The 19,187-nt window shown below is 42.1% G+C and overlaps 1 protein-coding gene across 1 annotated transcript in view; it reads left to right on the forward strand.

The window, feature by feature from the left end:
• Positions 1-4,853, forward strand: part of ZNF280C (zinc finger protein 280C) — a 53,537-nt gene extending 48,684 nt beyond the window's left edge. The window contains exons 17-20 of the mRNA XM_079765496.1: positions 817-879; positions 3,813-3,931; positions 4,077-4,113; positions 4,238-4,853. Coding sequence (XP_079621622.1) covers positions 817-879; positions 3,813-3,931; positions 4,077-4,113; positions 4,238-4,253 — 235 coding nt within the window. The 3' untranslated portion in view covers positions 4,254-4,853. The remainder of the gene's footprint in view (positions 1-816; positions 880-3,812; positions 3,932-4,076; positions 4,114-4,237) is intronic.
• The last annotated feature ends 14,334 nt before the right edge of the window (positions 4,854-19,187 follow it).

The following is a 19,187-nucleotide window of genomic DNA, read 5'->3' on the forward strand; positions in this document are numbered from 1 at the left end:
TCTAGCTCTCTATCCCTCTCCCTTCCTCCCTGTAAAAATCAATAAAATATATATTTTTAAAAATAGTTGGAAATTTTTAGCCCAGCCAGTGTGGCTCATTGGTTGAGCATCAATACATGAACCAGGAAGTTAACAGTTTGATTTCCTGTCAGGGCACATGCCCACGTTTCAGGCTCAATCCCCAGTAGGGGGCATGCAGGAACCAACCGATCGGTGATTCTCTCTCATCATTGATGTTTCTATCTCAATCTCCTTTTCCCATCCTCTCTCTGAAATAAATAAAAGCATATTTTTAAAAATAGTTGGAAATTTTAATTTGATGGTCTTTGCATTTTTAACTCTGAGATTTTTTTTAAATCTTCATCTGAGGATATGTTTTTTATTTATTTGAGAGAGAGAGAGGAAGGGAGAGGGAGAGAGAGAAACATTGATGCCTCCTGTACATATCCTGACTGGAGCCCTGCAACTGGGTATGTGCCCTGACTGGAATCAAACCCACAACCTTTTGGTATTCAGGACGCCACTCCAACCAACTGAGCCACGCTGGCCAGGACAACTGAGATATTTTTCAGATATAATGTTGCGGTACTGATCATTTAAGAATATTTTCAGGGAAATATGTTGTTAGAAAATACACAGTAAAGTGAAATATAAAATACAAATTTTGAAGTAAACAGAGATGACTAATAGAATTTTATAATTTAGACCAGGATCTTTTACTCAAAACTAATAAACTGATCATAGACTTGAAATATAGTCATAAAATTAATATGATTTATTGTATAATAAAATCTTGTTTGTGTCTTATTTCCCCAGTTATCATAGCAGCCATCCAAGTAAACAGTCTCCTCTTTTTCATAAACATTGTGGAACTCTCAGGTAATTAGCTGATCTTTTTCTGTTTTCTTTATTAAAAAATTATAGTAACTTTTTCTAACCTGATGCTGGCATGCCTAGTTTGGAAAATGAAATGATTGCTACTAAACATAATAGAGTTTTATTCATTATATTCTTAGATCAAAGAGGGGATATTTTCTCTAACTAAACTTTGTTTCAGTGGTGTTAGTCATTAAGAAGAAACTTTCAGCCCTAGCCAGTTCACTCAGTGGTTAGAGCATCAACCCGCAGACTGAAGGGTCGTGGGTTTGAATCCAGTCAAGGGCAGGTACCTGGGTTGCAGGCTCAATCCCTGGCCCAGGTCAGGGCATGTGCGGGAGGCAATCAGTCGATGATGTTTCTCTCTCTCTCTCTCTCTCTCTCTGTCTCTCCCCCTCCCTCCCATTCTCTCTAAAAATCAATGGGGAAAAAATAGCCTCGGGTGAGGATTAACAACAAAAAGAAGAGGAAACTTTCATGAATTTGCATTCAAAAATAAAAATAAGGCTCTCCAATATTTAAGATACCTAGTAATTAACACTTTTTGGTTTTAACCAATATATAGCTTCATAATTCGTATGTTTTTTCCTTTTTGAAATAAAGAAAATTGTGCAACTTATTTACTATACAAAGAAATTGTCGATGAACATTTCTAAAGGTACTGATAATTAACTTTGGTTATACCTACCACACACACTTAGCTCAGAATCCACTAAATAACTACAGTAATACAAGGAGGTTTGTAATGAGTGCCATGAGAATTAATGATTTCAAAGAGAAGAGTGGTTTCTATTTATACAAAGAGTCACAAGGGCATTCTAGTTGGAAGGAATAGCATGAATAAAAAAGCGGAACCAAAGGACTTGTGTGCTTGCATATGAGCCTAACCAGTGATCATGGACCACAGGGGGGGTGGGGCATGCGTGTGGAGGGGTTTGGGATGGAAATGGGGGGGGGGGTTGAGGACAAATATGTGATACCTTAATCAATAAAGTAATTTTAAAAAAAAGCAGAAAAGAAAAAAGCAGAAGTCAGTACAGTTTGGGTAGAGCATGAAGTTCATATAAATACTAGAGGCCTGGTACATGAAATCCGTGCACTGGTTGGGGCAGGGGGGGGGGTCCCTCAGCCCAGCCTGCGCCCTTTTGCAGTCCAGGCCCCCTTGGGGTTGTCCGACTGCCGGCTTAAGCCCGATCCCTCTCACAATCTGGGATCCCTCGCTCCTTACCGCCCATCTGCTCGCTCCTTACTGCTTGGCTCACTGCTCCTTAGTGGCAGTCTCCTTACTGCTCAGCTCGCTGCTCCTTAGCACTGCCTAGGAGGCAGGAGAGGCTCCCATCACTGCCACTGCACTTGCCAGCTGTGAGCTTGGCTTCTGGCTGAGCGGCTGCTCCCCCGGTGGGCGCACACTGACCACCAGGAGGCAGCTCCTGTGTTGAGCATCTGCCCCTGGTGGTCAGTGCGCATCATAGCAACTGGTCATTCAACCATAATGGTTGCTTAGGCTTTTATTATATAGATAGTGTCCCAAAAATGTATACACACAATTATAAAGGAAAGGCAGTGTTTATTGAAATACATTTCATTTTCAAAATTGAGCTCAGCTGTTAAAGTGTGTATACATGTTTTTGGGACACCCTGTAGTATTGAGATCAAAGTCTGGGGGAATAGTTTTTAGATCAAGATTATGCTCTTGAAAAAGGTTAGGGAAATTGGACTTAATTTGAAGGCATTGGGGAAACCATGGGTGTTTTATGCAGAATCAAGAGTACTGAAGAAAGATCAGTTTGGAGGGGTATAAAAGATGAGTTGTAGCTGGATAAAGCACATAGACTGTTCAAGATTATTGTGGTACTTAAGACTGATTTAATAAGAACATGGGTTAAGGCAACAATGTGATATTATATCATGTTTAAGAACATGGGCTCTGGAATCAAAGGGCTGAGTTTCAAACCTGGTCCTGGCCTTGCTAAGTTTCCAAATCTGACTTTGTCCTCTATAAAAAATCAGTTATTAATAGCACCTACTTCTTTGGATTTCTGTACTATTTAGATGAGATGAGATGTCTAAAACCTTCAGCCTGGCCCCAGGGAGTGCTCAATAAGTTGTTAATATTTAAAAAATGTTTGAAATATTGACAGTTTTAAGGAAAAAGAGAGTTAAAGATAACCGATTTTAAACCTTTGTCTTGGGGACATGACCTCATAAGAGAGGTCATTCAGGAGGAGTGATTTTTAGGGGTGAGGAGGAAAGCACATGACTTCAGTTTTAGGAAGATCATTTTTTGTGTGACAGCCAGATGTAAATACACAACAAACTGTTAAGACTAGAACTGCAGGGAAGAAGTCAGTCTAAGGAATGCTACTGGTTTTTATTTCTATACAGATGAAATACTCAAATTTAAAATGAACTATAAAAGTATATTTATGCTTTGTTAACAAGCTGATAATAACAATAATTACATTATTGTTAATGATTTCATTTTTTTCTGATTTTATTGTCACTTAAGATATTAGATTGTAGGCTCCACAGAGTGTATAAAGAAGGCCCTCAGCAAATATATATTGAATGAATCAATATTACATACTTGCTTTGCATATAGGCAAAGGTATAGAAAGATTGTGCCTTGCACATATTATGCAAGTTTTTAGTGGAGCCACAACTGGGCTTTAGGTCTCTTGACTCCTATCTTTTAGCAACTGGTATGAGAGGGAACAGTTTATAAAGTACTAAGTGTTAGCATAACTTAGACATGGTTATACCATTTTCTAAAGTACCATTTCAGGTATATCAGGCTTATATAATAAAATTGAAAATTTATGGTTATGATGCATAAAAAGTCAAGTGTTACTACATGGAAAAATAATTATTGAACCTATATATGGATTTTCATAAAAGATAAAAACCTTTTCTTTCTGTCTTCTTTATTTCCATAGGGGCATTACTCTAGTGTGCCTTAAATGTGATTTTCTGACTGATTCTTCTGGCTTAGATCGTATGGCTAAACACTTAAGTCAACGTAAAACTCATACTTGCCAAGTTGTAATAGAGAATGGTATGTATATATAATTGCATTACTTTGAATTTCTGATATTACTGTATTTTTATCAGTCACAATATGGGGTTTTAATTTTATTAAATTGATAGTCTCACTCATCATATATGCTATTTTAAATGTAAAACTCTTCTTCTAATTTCAGTTCCCAAAAGTACCTCAACTTCTGAATCCACTTCTGAGTAAGTTTCTTTTCATTCAGTGCATTTTTCTTTGATGGATTTTAGCACTGTTGCATATTTTTAATGTATAATTAATAGAAATGAAAAATATTAAAGTATTTTGTTTTTGTTTTTGTTTTTAAAGCTGCTTGTTGAAATAGATTCCTGCTCTATGGAGCTCGTGCAACCTGGTGCAAGACAAGTTGGAATTTCCTAAGTTCAAAGTTCTGAAGTGTTTTCTTACACAGAGCCAGTTTCCTAAGTTCAAAGTTCTGAAGTGTTTTCTCACACGAAAATGGTTAAATACCCAAGTTCATGACACTAGCTCTCATTATTTAGCTCTTTTCAGCTTTCAGATGGCACTAGATTCTTATTCCACCTTATCTTTGTGTCAGGTTAACATATCTTAACATGCTCTTTTTTTCTCCAGTTGGCTCTCTCCAAAAATAACTTTTTGTTTGCTATGGTCTTTCTTTGCTTTGCTTTAAAATAATTTGTGTTTTTCTCTGCTGTACTTGCCTTCAGAATATTGCATTCCAAATGATATGGCTATTCATCTTTTTTGTCTGTTTTGTCTGACTTATTAGTTAATTTCATATAAATCTTACATTTTTAGGTCAGATAGCTGTCTTCTCGTTCCTTGTCTGTCATTGTTCTATTTTTCATATTTTTCAGATGCAGAAGCAACACAGAAATTTCAAAAAATGTCCAGGGTACTCCTGGTCAGTGTCCCCCTTCGTTGGACACAACTGATGCCTGTTCTCTCTTTCCAAGGAATGTGAATTGTTTAACTGTGAGACCTCCTGTAGGTTGTGGCCTTAGGAAATCAGATCTTGGGAAGAGTCACTTCCTTCATGACTGTCCGATGCTAATTTGGCCAGAGATGACCTCAAGGCCCACCAATTTGAGCACAACTTTCCATTGGGGGCTTTGGTTCTTGATCTTAAGCTTATGGTTTGATTCTAACCAAGAAAAGCCCATCAAATCAATGCTTTATCACCTAAGTTGAAGTTTAATCATTTTGGCTGCTGCCCTTTAGTCTTCTAGCATGCATGCAGTCCAAGGAATATAAAAACTGATTGTATAGGGAACCAAGGCTACTTTCATGCTCTTGGAAAAAAAGTTTTTTAAAATTACACTTCCAAAGTTACAGTTACTTGTACTATCGTTTTAAAATTTTATCCAGTATTAAACCTAGGAGTTTTCAACAGTACTAATAGTTTTAAAAATTGAAAGTTTATTTTAATTTTATCTTGGTTTTATGTTGTTCTTCAGAAAATTTTTTGATGTCTTTTGTTATGTCCACTTTTATCTCTTTTCTTTAAAATATATGTGTTTGTTTCATTTTGTTCAGAAATTCCTTAGAATTCTCTCTATATATCATGTAGCTACCTATTGGTAGCTTCTTAATTTGCTAATTGTTCAGACCATTAGAGGTTATTACATCCTCTGTCCATCTTAGGACTATTATTAACATTATTTTAGTTACTTTGAGTTCAAAGACATAATAAGTTTGGAAAAACATTTTCTGTAGACCCTAAAACAAGTTTTAAAGTTACATTTCTATACATCTAATACATATTATCTTCTTAGCCATTAATGTAATTCCTTTGGATAAAGATAATATATTCAAAAATATTGGGACCAAAAAACGCACTTGTTTCTTGCCCATATATAAATATATATATATAGATGTATATATTTTTTAATTTGGTGTTTGTTTATTTTGGTTACATTTATTATAGATTTTCTGAACAGTTTTGATGTTATTACTTATTTTTTTAATAAAAGTTGTATTGTTAAAGTGCCTCAGGAATTATTTTTTAACAAATAACATCATATAAAAGCTGTAGATTTTATCATACAACTAGGAGCATTGCTTTGCTTCTTACATGGAAGTCTGATTACTTAGCCTACAGATTGAGGGTTTTATCTACTGAGTGCATGTTACCATTTTTCCTCCAGTACAGTTAAAAGCTCACTGTTTATACTTTACTATTCTTGAACTTTAAAGGCTGACAGGAGTTCCTTTGTAATCTTTATAACCATGAAAGTGGGTGGACTCTGAAGTTGTTTGATTCAATCATGAGTGGTTTTTCACCTCTTAACATCAGAATCCTTGAACTATATTTTGAAACAGTCTTAGCCCAGCTGGTGTGGTTGAGCATCGACCTATGAACCAGGAGATCATAGTTCAATTCCCAGTTAAAGCACATGCCTGGGTTGCAGGCTTGATCTCCAGTGGGTGGCATGCAGAAGGCAGCCCATCAATGCTTCTCTCATCATTGATGTTTCTATATCCATCTCCCTCTCCCTTCCTCTCTGATATAACTTAAAAAAAAACTGTCTTGGTCCACTTAGGCTGCTATAACAGAATACCATAGACTGGGTGGCTTATAAACAATAGAAATTTTTTCTCACAGTGCTGGAGGCTGGGAAGTCCATGACTGGTAGATTTAGTGTCTAGTGAGAACCTCTTTCCTGGTTCATAGACAGTCATCATCTTGCTGTGTCCTCACATGGTAGAAGGAGCAAAAAGTTTTCTGGGGTCTATTTTATAAAGACACTGTTCATGAGGGCTCAACTCTCCTGACCTAATCACCTCCCAAAGGCCCCATCTCAAAATACCATTACATTGGGTGTTAGGTTTCAATGTATGAATGAGGGAAGAGGGACACAAATATTCAGCCTATAACAGAAACTATTAAAAGCCAGTTTTAATTACCACTTGTAATATAGTCTAATCTTTGCAATTCATACTCAAAAGAGTTAAATCTATTAGTTTTAATTTTCCAGACTGATTGCTGCGTAAATGATTTTCCAAAATCTTCAAAAGTAGATTCTTTCTTAGTAGTGGGCTTGGTGGTATTCTACTGTTTATTTCCATATCTGTCTCTGGAATGGCCTTTCATCCACCACCTTTCTTTCTTTTTAATATATTGTTACTGATTTCAGAGAGGAAGGAAGAGGGAGAGAGAGAGAGAAACATCAATGATGAGAGAGAATCATTGATCGACTGCCTCCTGCATTACCCACACTGGGGATTGAGCCCACAACCTGGTTATATGCCCTGACTGGGAATTAAACCATGACTTCCTGGTTCATAGATCGACACTCAACCACTTAGCCACACTGGACAGGCTAATCCACCATCTTTCTACCTATTTTGTTTTTTACTTTACAAAAGGAGGAGGGCATGTGCTGGGGGTTGGGAATGGCTGGGGAGAGGTCAATGGGGGAAAAATGAGACTTATGTAATACATTTAACAATAAAAAATTTAAATATATATGACATAAAATTTGCTATTTTAACCATTTTCAAGTGAACAGTTCAGCAGCATTAATTATTAACTATACCGAGTTTTAAGTTTTTGCCAGAAATAACTTCTTTGTGGTTTTAACATAGCTTCTCTTTTTATGTATTTTCTCTGCTTCTGTCATAGTTTAAAAATATAAGTTACATTCTTGCTATAGCAATATTTTAGGTATGTGTACAGCTTTGTATTCCATAAGACTCAATTTCTTACGGCAAATTTCTCATTTTCTTAAAGTATAATACTCTTAAAATTCTGTTTCCTATAGCATAATTTTTTTTACTTGTTTAAAACATTTTAGATGGTCAGTACTAAACTTACTTATTTACAGATGGTTAGTTGAGTTTTAATTGGGGCTAATGAGTTTTGGTTTGACAGTCTAATCCCTTTACCTTCAGTCTGTTCTAACAGTCATGCTTTCAGCTGATTCAGAAATGGCTATCTTGTGCATGTGTGCTTTTTGGTTACAGCTGAGTAAAAGATGTGATTGATTCAGTTTCAATCCATCACCATTACTAGAAAAGTAACGTGTAAACTATAGAGATTTAGTTTCTTGCTCTTTTATTTTCACACTTTGCCAAAACACTTCTTTGAGCCTCATTTATTTGTTCAGCAAATATTGAGCACTTACTATGTGCCTGACACTGTTCTGGGTGCTGGAAAATAGACTGAAATCTCTGCCCTTGTGGAGCATACATTTCATTCAGTTGTGGAAGACAAACAATAGAAAATTATATAGTGTGTTAGATGATGATTAATACCATGGAGAAAATTAAGTAGGGAAGGATAGTGAGTTAGAGGTTGGGGGTTGGGAAGCTGCCATTTTTAATTTGATGGTCAGGGTAGACCTCCATGAGAAGGTAACAATTGAGTAAATATCTGAAGGAGGTGAGGAAGTGAGCTACTTGGGTATCTATCAGAAAAGCCTTCCAGAGAAAGAATAGCAAATGCAAAAGCCTTGAAGGGGAAATTGGAATCCTCATACATTGCTGGTGGGAATGTAAAATGGTTCAGCCACTGTGGGAAAAAGTTTGGCAGTTCCTCAAAAATTAAACATAGAATTACCATATGACCCAGCAATTCCGCTTCCAGGTATATATCCAAAATAATTGAAAGCAGGGCGCTAGCCGGTTTGGCTCAGTGGATAGAGCATCAGCCTGCAGACTAAAGGGTCTTGGGTTCGATTCCAGTCAAGGACACATGCCAGGGTTGTGGGCTTGGTCCCCAGTAGGGGGGCATGCAGGAGGCAGCCAAACAATGATTCTCTCTCATCATTAATGTTTCTATCTCTCTCTCCCTCTCATCATTAATGTTTCTATCTCTCCATCTCCCTTCCTCTCTGAAATTAAAAAAATTTTTTTAATTGAAAGCAGGGACTCATATTTGTACATACATGCTCATAGCAACACTATTCACAGTAGCCCAAAGATGGAAACAACCCAAATGTCACAACAGATGAAGAGATAAATAAATTGTAGTATATCCATACAATGAAATATTATTTAGCCATAAAAAAGGAAAAATAATAAAAGATTACATATTATATAATTTCATTTATATGTAATCTTTGAATAGGCAAATCTATAGAGACAGAAAGCAGATTGGTGGTTACAAGGGGCCAGGGGGAGGAGGGAATGGGGGGTGACTGCTTAATGGGTTGCAGGGTTTCTTTTCCCAGTGATGAAAATGTTTAGGAACTAGATAGAGATGGTGGTTACACAACATTGTAAATGTACGAAATGCCACTGAATTGTTCATTTTAAGATGTGTTTTTTTTTTTCATTTTTATTGTATTGGGATAACACAGGTTAACAAAATGATACAGATTTCAGGTGCACCATTCCAACACTAAGAATGGTTAATTTTATGGTATGTGAACCTTGTACCAAAAAAACTTAGCAGGCCCTGGCCAGGTAGCTCAGTTGTCCTGATACACCAGGGTTGCAGGTTTGATTCCCAATCAAGGCACATACAAGAATGAACTAATTAATTCATAAATAAGTGGAACAACAAATTGATGTCTCTCCCTCTCTCTAATGTCAATCAAAAAAAAAACATTGGCAAACTAGGAGTATGAAGGCAACCTCCTTAACCTAATCTAATAAAATCTATAGCTAACATAATGACGAGGAAGAGAAAAAAGGGGGGCTTTGAAGGAGGATCATGCCTGACTCAAGGAATAGCAACAAGACTGATGATGCTACAGTAGAGTGTGTGTTCGTGGGGGGAAGGGGTTGGAGGAGAGAATAGTACAATATGGGGCCTGAGGGGTGATATGGACCATGTAGTATAGGGCCTTAAAAGCAATTGTAAGGATTTGGCGTTTATCCTGGGATAGTAAGCCATTAGTGGATTTTGAGTAGATGAGTGTTTTACACCTCAATGAAAAACAAAAATCCTTAAGTATAGTCTTAACAGAATCAGTGTAGCTGCTATCTTGAAAATAAACTTCAGGGGATCAAGGGCAGAATCAGGAGACTATTGTGTTAATCCAAGTGGGAGATGATAGGGGTTTGAATCACTGGAAAGACAACCCAAGGTTTAAATCCTGGTTTTGTATCTAACCAGCTGGGTAGCCTCAATTAAATTGCCTAAACTTGTCAAGCCTTGGCTTCCTTATCACTGAAAGGTATCCTATATAATAAAGATGTAATATGCAAATGGTCATTACGCCTTGAAGTAACGACCAACCTCGTAACAACAGGATCACGGATCACCAGGAGGGTGGGGCAGCGAGGTACAAGTGGTGGTGGAGAGCTACAGGAGGGGGCAGGGCAGCAAGCTATGGGGAGGGTGGCAGTGAGCTACTGGTACACGGATTCGTGCACAGGGCTACTAGTCTATCTACACTAATAAAAGAGTAAGATGCAAATTCACTGTACCTTCACGACGCCCACCAGCCAATCAGGAGTGAGTATGCAAATTAATCCAACAAAGATGGCAGGTTAATATGTATATGCAGGTGCCGAGCAGCCATGGCGACAACGCAGGTGTTCCGCACCGCCCCAGCCGCTCTGGGCCTCTGGGCAGCATGGGAAAGCGGAAAGGTGGCTCCAGCCAGAGCGAAGGCGGTATCAGCAGCCAGGGGAAGGAAGGCCCATTCTTGCACGAATCTTCGTACATTGGGCCTCTAGTATATATATATATAAAAAGCCAGCAACTCTAATGGCCATAACAACCTTAACAACCGGTCATTATGATGCCCACTGTGGCCAGCGAACCGGCCTGATCAGGGGATGGGGCCGGCCGGCCAACCTCACGGCCCCTCCCCCCTGCCAGCCTGCCCCTGATTGGACTCTCCCATCTTGATCAAGAGCGGGCCAGCCGGCCAAATGCCCCCTTTCTTTCCCAGCCAGCCCCGCCCCTGATCAGCTCGCCCCACCACCATAGGCCTGCAGCCCCTCCCCCTGGCCAGCCTGCCCCTTATTGCACCCCCCATCCCAAAAGGGGGTGGGGCTGGCTGGCCAACCTCCTGCAGCCCCTCTCTGCACCTGGCCCCATCCTAGATTGCCCCCCCACTCCAATCAGGGGCAGAGCCAGACAGCCAACCACCCATGGCGCCTCCCCCAGGCTGCTGGCCCCTGATCAGCCCCCTCTATCCCATTCAAGGTCAGGGCTGGCCGGCCCACTGCCCACAGCCCCTCCCCACAGCCAACCCCACCCCCGATCAGCCCCCACCACCCCGATTGGCCTGCAGCCCCTCCCCACAGCCAGGTCCACCCCTGGTCACCCCCCACACCAATCAGGGGCAGGGCCCACCAGCCAATCACCCACAGCCCCTCCCCTCAGCCTGCCTGGCCCCGATCGGGGCGGGCCAGCCAGCCAACCTCCTGCTGTCTCCTCCTCCCGACATGCCTGGCTCTGATCCTCCCCAATTGGGGCCAGGCCAGCCAGACCCCACCCGTGCACGAATTCATGCACTGGGCCTCTAGTATCTATACTAATAAAAGATAAATATGTAAATTGACCATCACTTTGTGACGCCCCACAACCAATCAGGAGTGAGTATGCAAATTAACCTGACAAAGATGGTGGTGGCCCCGCTCCCTGACCACTCCAGGCCTCTGGGTAGTGCTTCTCAGGGCCTCCCTGCCATGCTCCACACCTGTCAACCGTCCTTGCAGCCTCCCTGTGGCCCAGCCCCTGGCCTTAGAGGCAACCCTCTGGTGCCTGAGGTCATAGCTCCCAGTGCCTGGCGTCTCCCTCTACCCCACCCCTGCCCCGCTGCTCTGGTAAACAAAACCCTAGCGTTGGAGTAGCGCCATGGGCACAGATGCATACAGGAGGTCACTCAGTGCACAGTTAGCGTGCCCTGGGCCAGCCAAGGGGTGATGGTGGCGGCCATGGCGGCAGCGGCAGGTGGCTCAGCTTTGTTTTGAATAGATGAAAGAGGCCACCTACACAGTAACCCAAATTATCAGATCTCCCTATCTCACCAAATCAAGAGGGGAGGGGTGATGGGCATGGAGGGAGGGAGGGTGGGCAGGAGGCGGAGGGCAGAGGAGGAAGAGTAAGGGGGCCAATTGCATTCCACTTTCACAATGGGAAAGTGAAACGTCCTAGGACACCCAACCTTTCCAGTCCTCCCCGCCTGCCTCGCTTCCCCCTACCTCTTCCCCTCCACACCTTCCTGGGAGCACCAGCGCTGCACAGAGGAGCTTTCCGGAGAAGGAGGGCGAGGAGGAAGCGGCACCGGAGCATGCAGGGCTTGCCACCGCCGCCGCTGCTGCACAGTCTGCCAGAGCGAGCCCGCCACATGCCAGCAGCCAGGAAAAGGGATGCCTATTCTTGCACGAATCTTCGTGCATCCGGCTTCTAGTATATATAAAAGCCTCGTATGCAAAGTGTCCCCTCGGGAGTTTGACCGACCGGGAGTTTGATTGCTAACTATGATGTGCGCTGACCACCAGGGGGTGGCACAGAATGAAAGAAGGCCCCAGCTGGCAGCCAGCAGCCTCTAGGGACCCTACCCATTAATGAATTTTGTGCACTGGCCTCTAGTGTAATGATAAGGACCACAGATAATGTATGATAAATATGTAGGTATATAGATAGGCAGATAGATAAAATTTGGTACTGGCCTGACAAAAAGTAGGGACTCAAGTGCTGCTGCTTACACTATTACCACTAATGTTAGTGCTCTTTCTGCTGCTGTTCCCACTGTTATTGCTAACACTGCTGTTACTATTACCACTGCTGAGAGGAGACCCTGGAAACTACACAGCAGTGGAATCTTCTCATTGACAGTTTTAGTGGCAATCCATCAGCACTGTGGTTATCCATAACTTTGGCTTATAGTTCCCAGGTCTTGCAATATATTCCTCCAAACTTCTGGGTGGATGATATTTTATCACAGTGCTTCAATTACATGTGTTAGAAGTCTCTAAAGTTGTAAATGAGTCTAGTTCTGTCTTTTCCTGTCTAAAAACTATGAAACAACACTGCCTTGTTGAAAACAAGTACAGAATCAAATCTGCTTTGGAGGGAAGTATTCCTTCTGTGCCTAGAGGATCCCTTCTTTACAGGAAACTTTTTAGTAATTATTACCAGGAATTCATTTTCAGAAATCTTGGTCACTTATCCAATACTATGAATTTTATGAAAAGTATAATTGTAAATACCAACAATAAAGTGGCCTTGCTTTTTGCAGGACTTTATGACATTAGAATAGAAGGAATGTTTTAAGTTGTACACATTTCTTTTTCCTGATAAAATATTCAGAATATAATGGTATATTTCTCTCTAGAAAATCTTCAGAGTCTCAGAGCATAAGAATCCTTGAGTAAATCAGTAAATATCTCAAGCTTAGAAAACTAGGTTATTTAACCAATTGTCTGTCTGTTGATTAAATCAAATGCACTCAAGACCACAATTTGAAGGGATTTTTAAAAGTTGAGTTAGTTCTCTTAGTGACTTTCAAGTGGCTTTATGGCCAAATTACCTCAGTTCTGAATAATTTAAAAGAAGAATATATTCAACACAGCTTTATTTTTAAAACTGAATGATCAGGAAAAACGTGAATGGTCTTCTGTATTTGTTTCTTCCTGGTGCCCTTTATATCAGGGGAATTAAAGTATAATATGCAAACATTTATTCATAAATCATAAACTAGATTTCACACACATAACATTTTTTATTTAAATCTTTTAAAAAATCACGTAAAGATGATTTTCAATCCCATTTTACAGATGAGCAAACTGAGGTCCCTTGTAATTTTGAAAATACAATGGTATCAGGAAGTACTGACTTGTTCACCTTATAGAAACATCATCCTCCCTGTCCCAGTTTTGGTCAAATCTGAGCATTTTCTTAAATGGAAGATCTGCAATTTCAAAGCTGACTTCTGATCTGTAGACAAGTAAGCAATCCTTATCCAGAGGCCTAAGACTTCATTATCTTCATAGCTGCCTTAAAATGCCTATGGTGCCCTAGCTGGTCAAGTGTACATGCTAGGGGTTGCAGGCTCGATCCCCAGTAGGGGCGTGCAGGAGGCAGCCGATAGGTGATTCTCTCTCATCATTGATGTTTCTCTCTCTCCCTCTCCCTTTCTCTCTGAAATCAATAAAAATATTTAAAAAATAAATAAAATGCCTATGGCCATCAAAAAGAGCTAGTGCATGATCACACTATTTTTGTTGTTCATGGGAATGGAGAACTAGAAAGGATCTTAGAGGTAATTTTTTTCCATCTCTCAAATAGTGCAAGAAGCTTTTCTAAAATACCTCTGTTTCAAAAGTTCCAGTTGTTTGAGCTGGTCCATTCCTAGATTTTCCAGCCCCTGCCTTGGCCTCCCCTCCTAGGAGGACGGTTTGCTCCTCAGGGGCCAACCCCCAGGTTCAGCCTGCATCTGACTAATAGTGATTTCATCAGCTTAAGCCCAGGCATCTAGCATCAGCTTCCAGCAAATCTGCTACTTAGTCCTGAACGCAGCAGAGGTGGAGCCCTTAGTCTCAAGCCCAAGAGTACATCCTCCTCTCAAGCTTTGAGAGAATTAGATAAAACTAAGTTAGCACTGTGGTCCTAGCTCTGCAGTTAGACCTGGGTTATGTCTGCTCTAACACTGGCCAGCGGTATGACCATAAGCAAGCTGCTGTGATCATTCTGTGCCTCAGAGGTTATTATGAGGAGTAAGCATGATAGATAGTCCATCATAAGCACATAACAGAGGACATAGCAGTGCATAGTCAACAATAAATGTGAGCTGCCATGAATCGTCATTACTTCAGTTGGAGGTATAGAGGTTGAAAACTAGGCTAGGTCTGATATCCTCCCCATCTAATGATCTCCCTGGAAGGACAAGCAGGACCAAAATACATGGGGTACCCCCCTCCCCTTTATCTGAAGCATTGGGGTTTCCACCTGGTATTGGTGGGTAAGGATCAAGCAGGCCAGCTTTTGTATCCCTGCTTTCACCTGATACTCCCTCCAGTACTTTAAAAGTAAGTGTGGTGGGTTACAGTACATACTTTATCACTGGGGAAGAGGTTAGGTACCAACCACAGAGTCAGTTCAGGCCATGAGGTCCTTCTCTCACTTTAATTCGACTGCTTCATGGCTTGGAATCTTCCTTTACCCACAGTGGTCTCTCTTAAGACTCCAGGGCTACTTACCTACCCAGCTTCAAAATCTACCTCCCTGGGCAGGTGAAGTGCTTCTCAATGTCCCCTTCCCTCCCTGCTGCCCTGTTCACAGATTTCCCTTGGGAGAGTAAAGCCCCAGTGATTGGACATAAGTAGCTTACTTATAAGAGCAGCCTTTAACATGAGATCTACCCTCAACACATTTTAAGTTCTTATCATAAAAAAGGGGGTGGCCCTGGCTGATGTGGCTCAATTGGGCATTGTCTTGTGTACTGAAGGGTTGCCAGTTCAATTCCTGGTCAGGGCACATGCCCAGGTTGCAGGCTCGATCCCCAGTAGGGGGCGTGCAAGAGGCACCCAATTAATGTTATTCTCTCACATTGGTGTTTCTCTCTCTTTCTCTCTCTCTCTCTCTCTCTCTCTCTCTCTAAAAAATAAATTTAAAGATCTTTTTCAAAAAGGGGTGGTATAAAAAAAACATTTGGAAGTGATGAATACTGGTATGTTTATAACCCTGATTGTGGTGATGGTTTCACAGGTGTATGCATATGTGCAAACTCATCAAACTGTATACATTAAGTATGTTCACTTTTTATATATTACTTATACCTCAATAAAGAGATGTGGTTTTAGATTAGTAACCCTTCTAATTCCAGGTGTCTAAGTGCCCAGACGGGGACAGGATTAGCTCCTTCTGTGTGGCCTTCCATCCCAGGAAATGGTCAGTACAAGTCAGAAAAACTCCTACTGGAAAACACCTTTTTCCACCAGCAGAGGGCGCACAGCAGACATGCAATCTATTGAATTATCAATCTTGTGTCTAGTTGTCCAAAGTTGTCCTCGCAGTGTAGGGGTGTTTATATTCTGTTTAGTTCTTCACTTGTCTCTCATGGTTAAGAGACTCTTGCTTACTAGTTTCTAGATAAATGGCCTAAGACATTTGGCGTGACTGGAAGGAACAGTTTTATTTCTCTAAAAAATATCTGCCTCACCAGGCTGGGGTTTCATAGTTTCTTAGACCGCTAGTTTTGAAGCTGTGGCTCAGGAAAGGTAGTTTCTTATTTTTTAATTTTTAAAAATGTATTGGCTTGAGATGGGGGCGGGGAAAGAGGGGGTGAGACACAGAGACAGAGACAGACCTGGGGATACATTACAATCAACTATGGACATTTTAAAAATACAAATTCTTGGGCCCTGCCCTCAGATCTAGTATACAGTAGATCAGAGTGTTCAGGGCTCGTGCTCCAGAAATCTGTACTTTAACAAGTTGCCAACTGACTTCATGCTGTCGGCTGTGGGTCAGCATTTGGGAACTACTTATCTAGGGGAATCCCTGGGACCCCTATCTCAGTCCTGCTGCTCCAGTGCCTGCCTTTAGGGGCATTGACAATCAAGGAGACTTGGAGTCAGAACAAGGTTTGAAACCAGGGAAGCCTAGGCCATTCCTTCTAGAGAAAGCAAGGCCCCTCCCAGTGAGGGGATGAGGGACGGTGAATGGAAGGAGGTCTCTAAGCTAAGGCAGCAACTCTGTCCCCTCAGGTGTTACAGGAGAATAACTGCCCTCTTTCTGCATCTGCCATTCAAAGTTGCTGGAGAAGCTGAGCCTTACTATTGAGGGGGCTCTCAGCAGGTCTCCACATTCTCCATCCTCACCCCACACATACTCAGGATGGGCTGCAATCAACTTCATTGCGGGGTGGGCTTCTCCAGCTGTTCTGGGCTGTGTATCCCTCCCAGGCACTGCTCTAGCTGGTGGTGCTCAGAACAGCACCTTTAGTTGGGCTCCCTAACTAAAAGATCCTGCTAAGATAGTTCTCAGCTGCACTGAGTTTGGCCAGAGCAAGTCCACAGTCTGAATCTGGAAACCTGAGCAAATGCACAGGTACTAAGGGGGGGTGGGGGACAATGACAAGATCCTATAGCCCCTAAGGCTGAACAGCAGAGTCTGCTGGCTGTATGGTTCTCAGCTATTGTCCAAGGCAAGGACATTTTAGGAACTCCTTTGGTCTAGAGCTATCACTTCTGTCAGCCACTTGGGCTTCTTGTAGGTATCTGGTCAGGGGCATCCCATTCAAGGAGGAATGTCCCAGTCTTGTACATTGAATGTCATACTCATCTAAACCCATAGGTCAGAGGGACTAGCTTGAGTCAACCTGCAATCCCTTAAAGGGTCCTACAGCTTAGAACTAGCTGGAAAGACAGGACGATATCATACAAAGAATCTAGTCGTGTAGTAAGACAGATCTTGCTTCACCACTTACTACCCTGGACAAGCCACTAAATATTTCAGTGCATCCATATTCCTATCTGTAAAATGGAAATCATCATCCCTACCTAATGGGGTTGAAGAAGCATTAAATGAGCTAGTGAAAGAATGTAACATGTTTTAGCACAGGGCCTGGCACATAATAGGCATTCAATTGTTGGTAGTTATTTATCCGGATCCTGACTCTGTAGCACTGGTGAAGACTCAAGGGTACAGGTCTGGAAAGAGAAGAGGAGCTATAGACAAGAGCTTTTGGCCATCATGGATTCGTCTAGAGACCTAACGAAGCTGAATGAGGAACCTGGAAGCACCCTGATTCCCTTGAATACCCTTACCCCTCACCACCTTCATAGCATCAAGGGTGTCATGGTTCTCTGGCCTCAGGAGTTCCCTTCCTCTGGGTGCGCCCTGGGTACAGCCCATTCCCAAGTCCTCTTGCTCAATCTGAGGGAGGCCCGAGTGCCACTGTGTGTGTAACAGCAGGAAGTTCTGGGGCAGGGAGAGTGGGTGGAGCCCCGAGATTCTTGGGATCCCTGGGGCCACAGTGGGGATTCCTGGGGCATCTTGGCTGTCCCCAGACACCTGAGGAAGAATGCTGTCATACTGCAGGAAAGGACAGGTTCAAGCAGATGAGACACAGAGAATAGAAGCAGGTAGGATTGGTGGGTGCCTGCTATTCACAGCAAAACTACCAGAGCCTCGGCAGGACCGGACCGAAGGTAAAAATCTGGGAGAAGTTTTCAGAGTCTATTTTTTAAGGTGGGGAACAGCCAGCTTGGAAGTTGCAGCCCTGCGGCCCACATACAGGAGACACCCAGGAAGGGCTGTCTATTTCTCTCGGAGATGCTATGAAAAGTAGAGGCGTTACCCTCTTGCAGGTCAGCAAGCCTACTGAATATTTCCCAAGGTTACTGAGTCTAGATGATACTAAAACCTTGCACTGGCTTCCCACTGCATTTAAATAAAACCCCAACCTGGCATTACCTACTTCTTTGCCTAATCTTCCACATTTTCTCCCTTTCTTGCTCAGCCACCCTAGTTTTCTTTCTGTTCCTCAAATGCACCAACCTCACTTCTGCCTCAGGGCCTTGGCATCTACTGTTTCCTTTGGGGTTCTCTTCTCCCTGACTTCACAGGCTATTTGTTTGGGTGGGAAGTTGGTTGCTTTTCTTCATTCAGGCCTCAGTTTAAATGTTATCTCTTCAGAGAGATTTTTTGTGACCACTTTACTTAATATGTAGCCCTCCCCCACCTTCTTCATTCTCTAATTACCATTATGGCCCTTAGAGTCCTTATTACCCTCTCAAATTATCTCATTTATGTGTCTCAATTCTGATTTAGTGTCTGTCTCTTTGATGAAAGCAGGACTTTATTTCGTTGACTTAAGTACCCCTAGGGCTTAGAACAGTGGCACATAGTAAGTGCCCAGTATATGTTTGCTGAAAGATGTCAGAGGTAATTCAGGTCTAGAAGTGACAATCCTGGTTAGAGGGCTTGGAATGTTGTCATCTTGACCCTGTCACGGCACAAAGGCACCCTGTCCAAGACAGGCCAGGACCCAGACTGAAATGTACCCATTAGAATGGACAAGTATACATTCAGCCACTGAGAGGTGGCCTAGCTCTGCAGGCAGGTCATAAGAGCCAAATAACACAACAACAGGAGTTTGTGTCCTGGGCAAGGGGTCAGCATCTAAATCCTGAGACAAGTCCCTAGTGTATTCCGTGGGGAGAAGTATAGCTGCGAGGGTTCCAGCAGACAGTTCACCAACAGACAGTCCAGCCCCTTGGGTGAGATTCAGGGGCTGGGCATTGAGGGAACAACTAGGAAGAAAACAGCACTCACTGAGATACTAAGAAGACCCCAAAGACTGGGATCCAGGCACAAGCCAAGTAATGAGAACCAGCCTGGGGGCTAGGCTGAGACCGAAGCTGG

Source organism: Cnephaeus nilssonii (genome assembly GCF_951640355.1).
Source record: "Cnephaeus nilssonii genome assembly, chromosome: X".
Lineage (NCBI taxonomy): Eukaryota > Metazoa > Chordata > Mammalia > Chiroptera > Vespertilionidae > Cnephaeus > Cnephaeus nilssonii.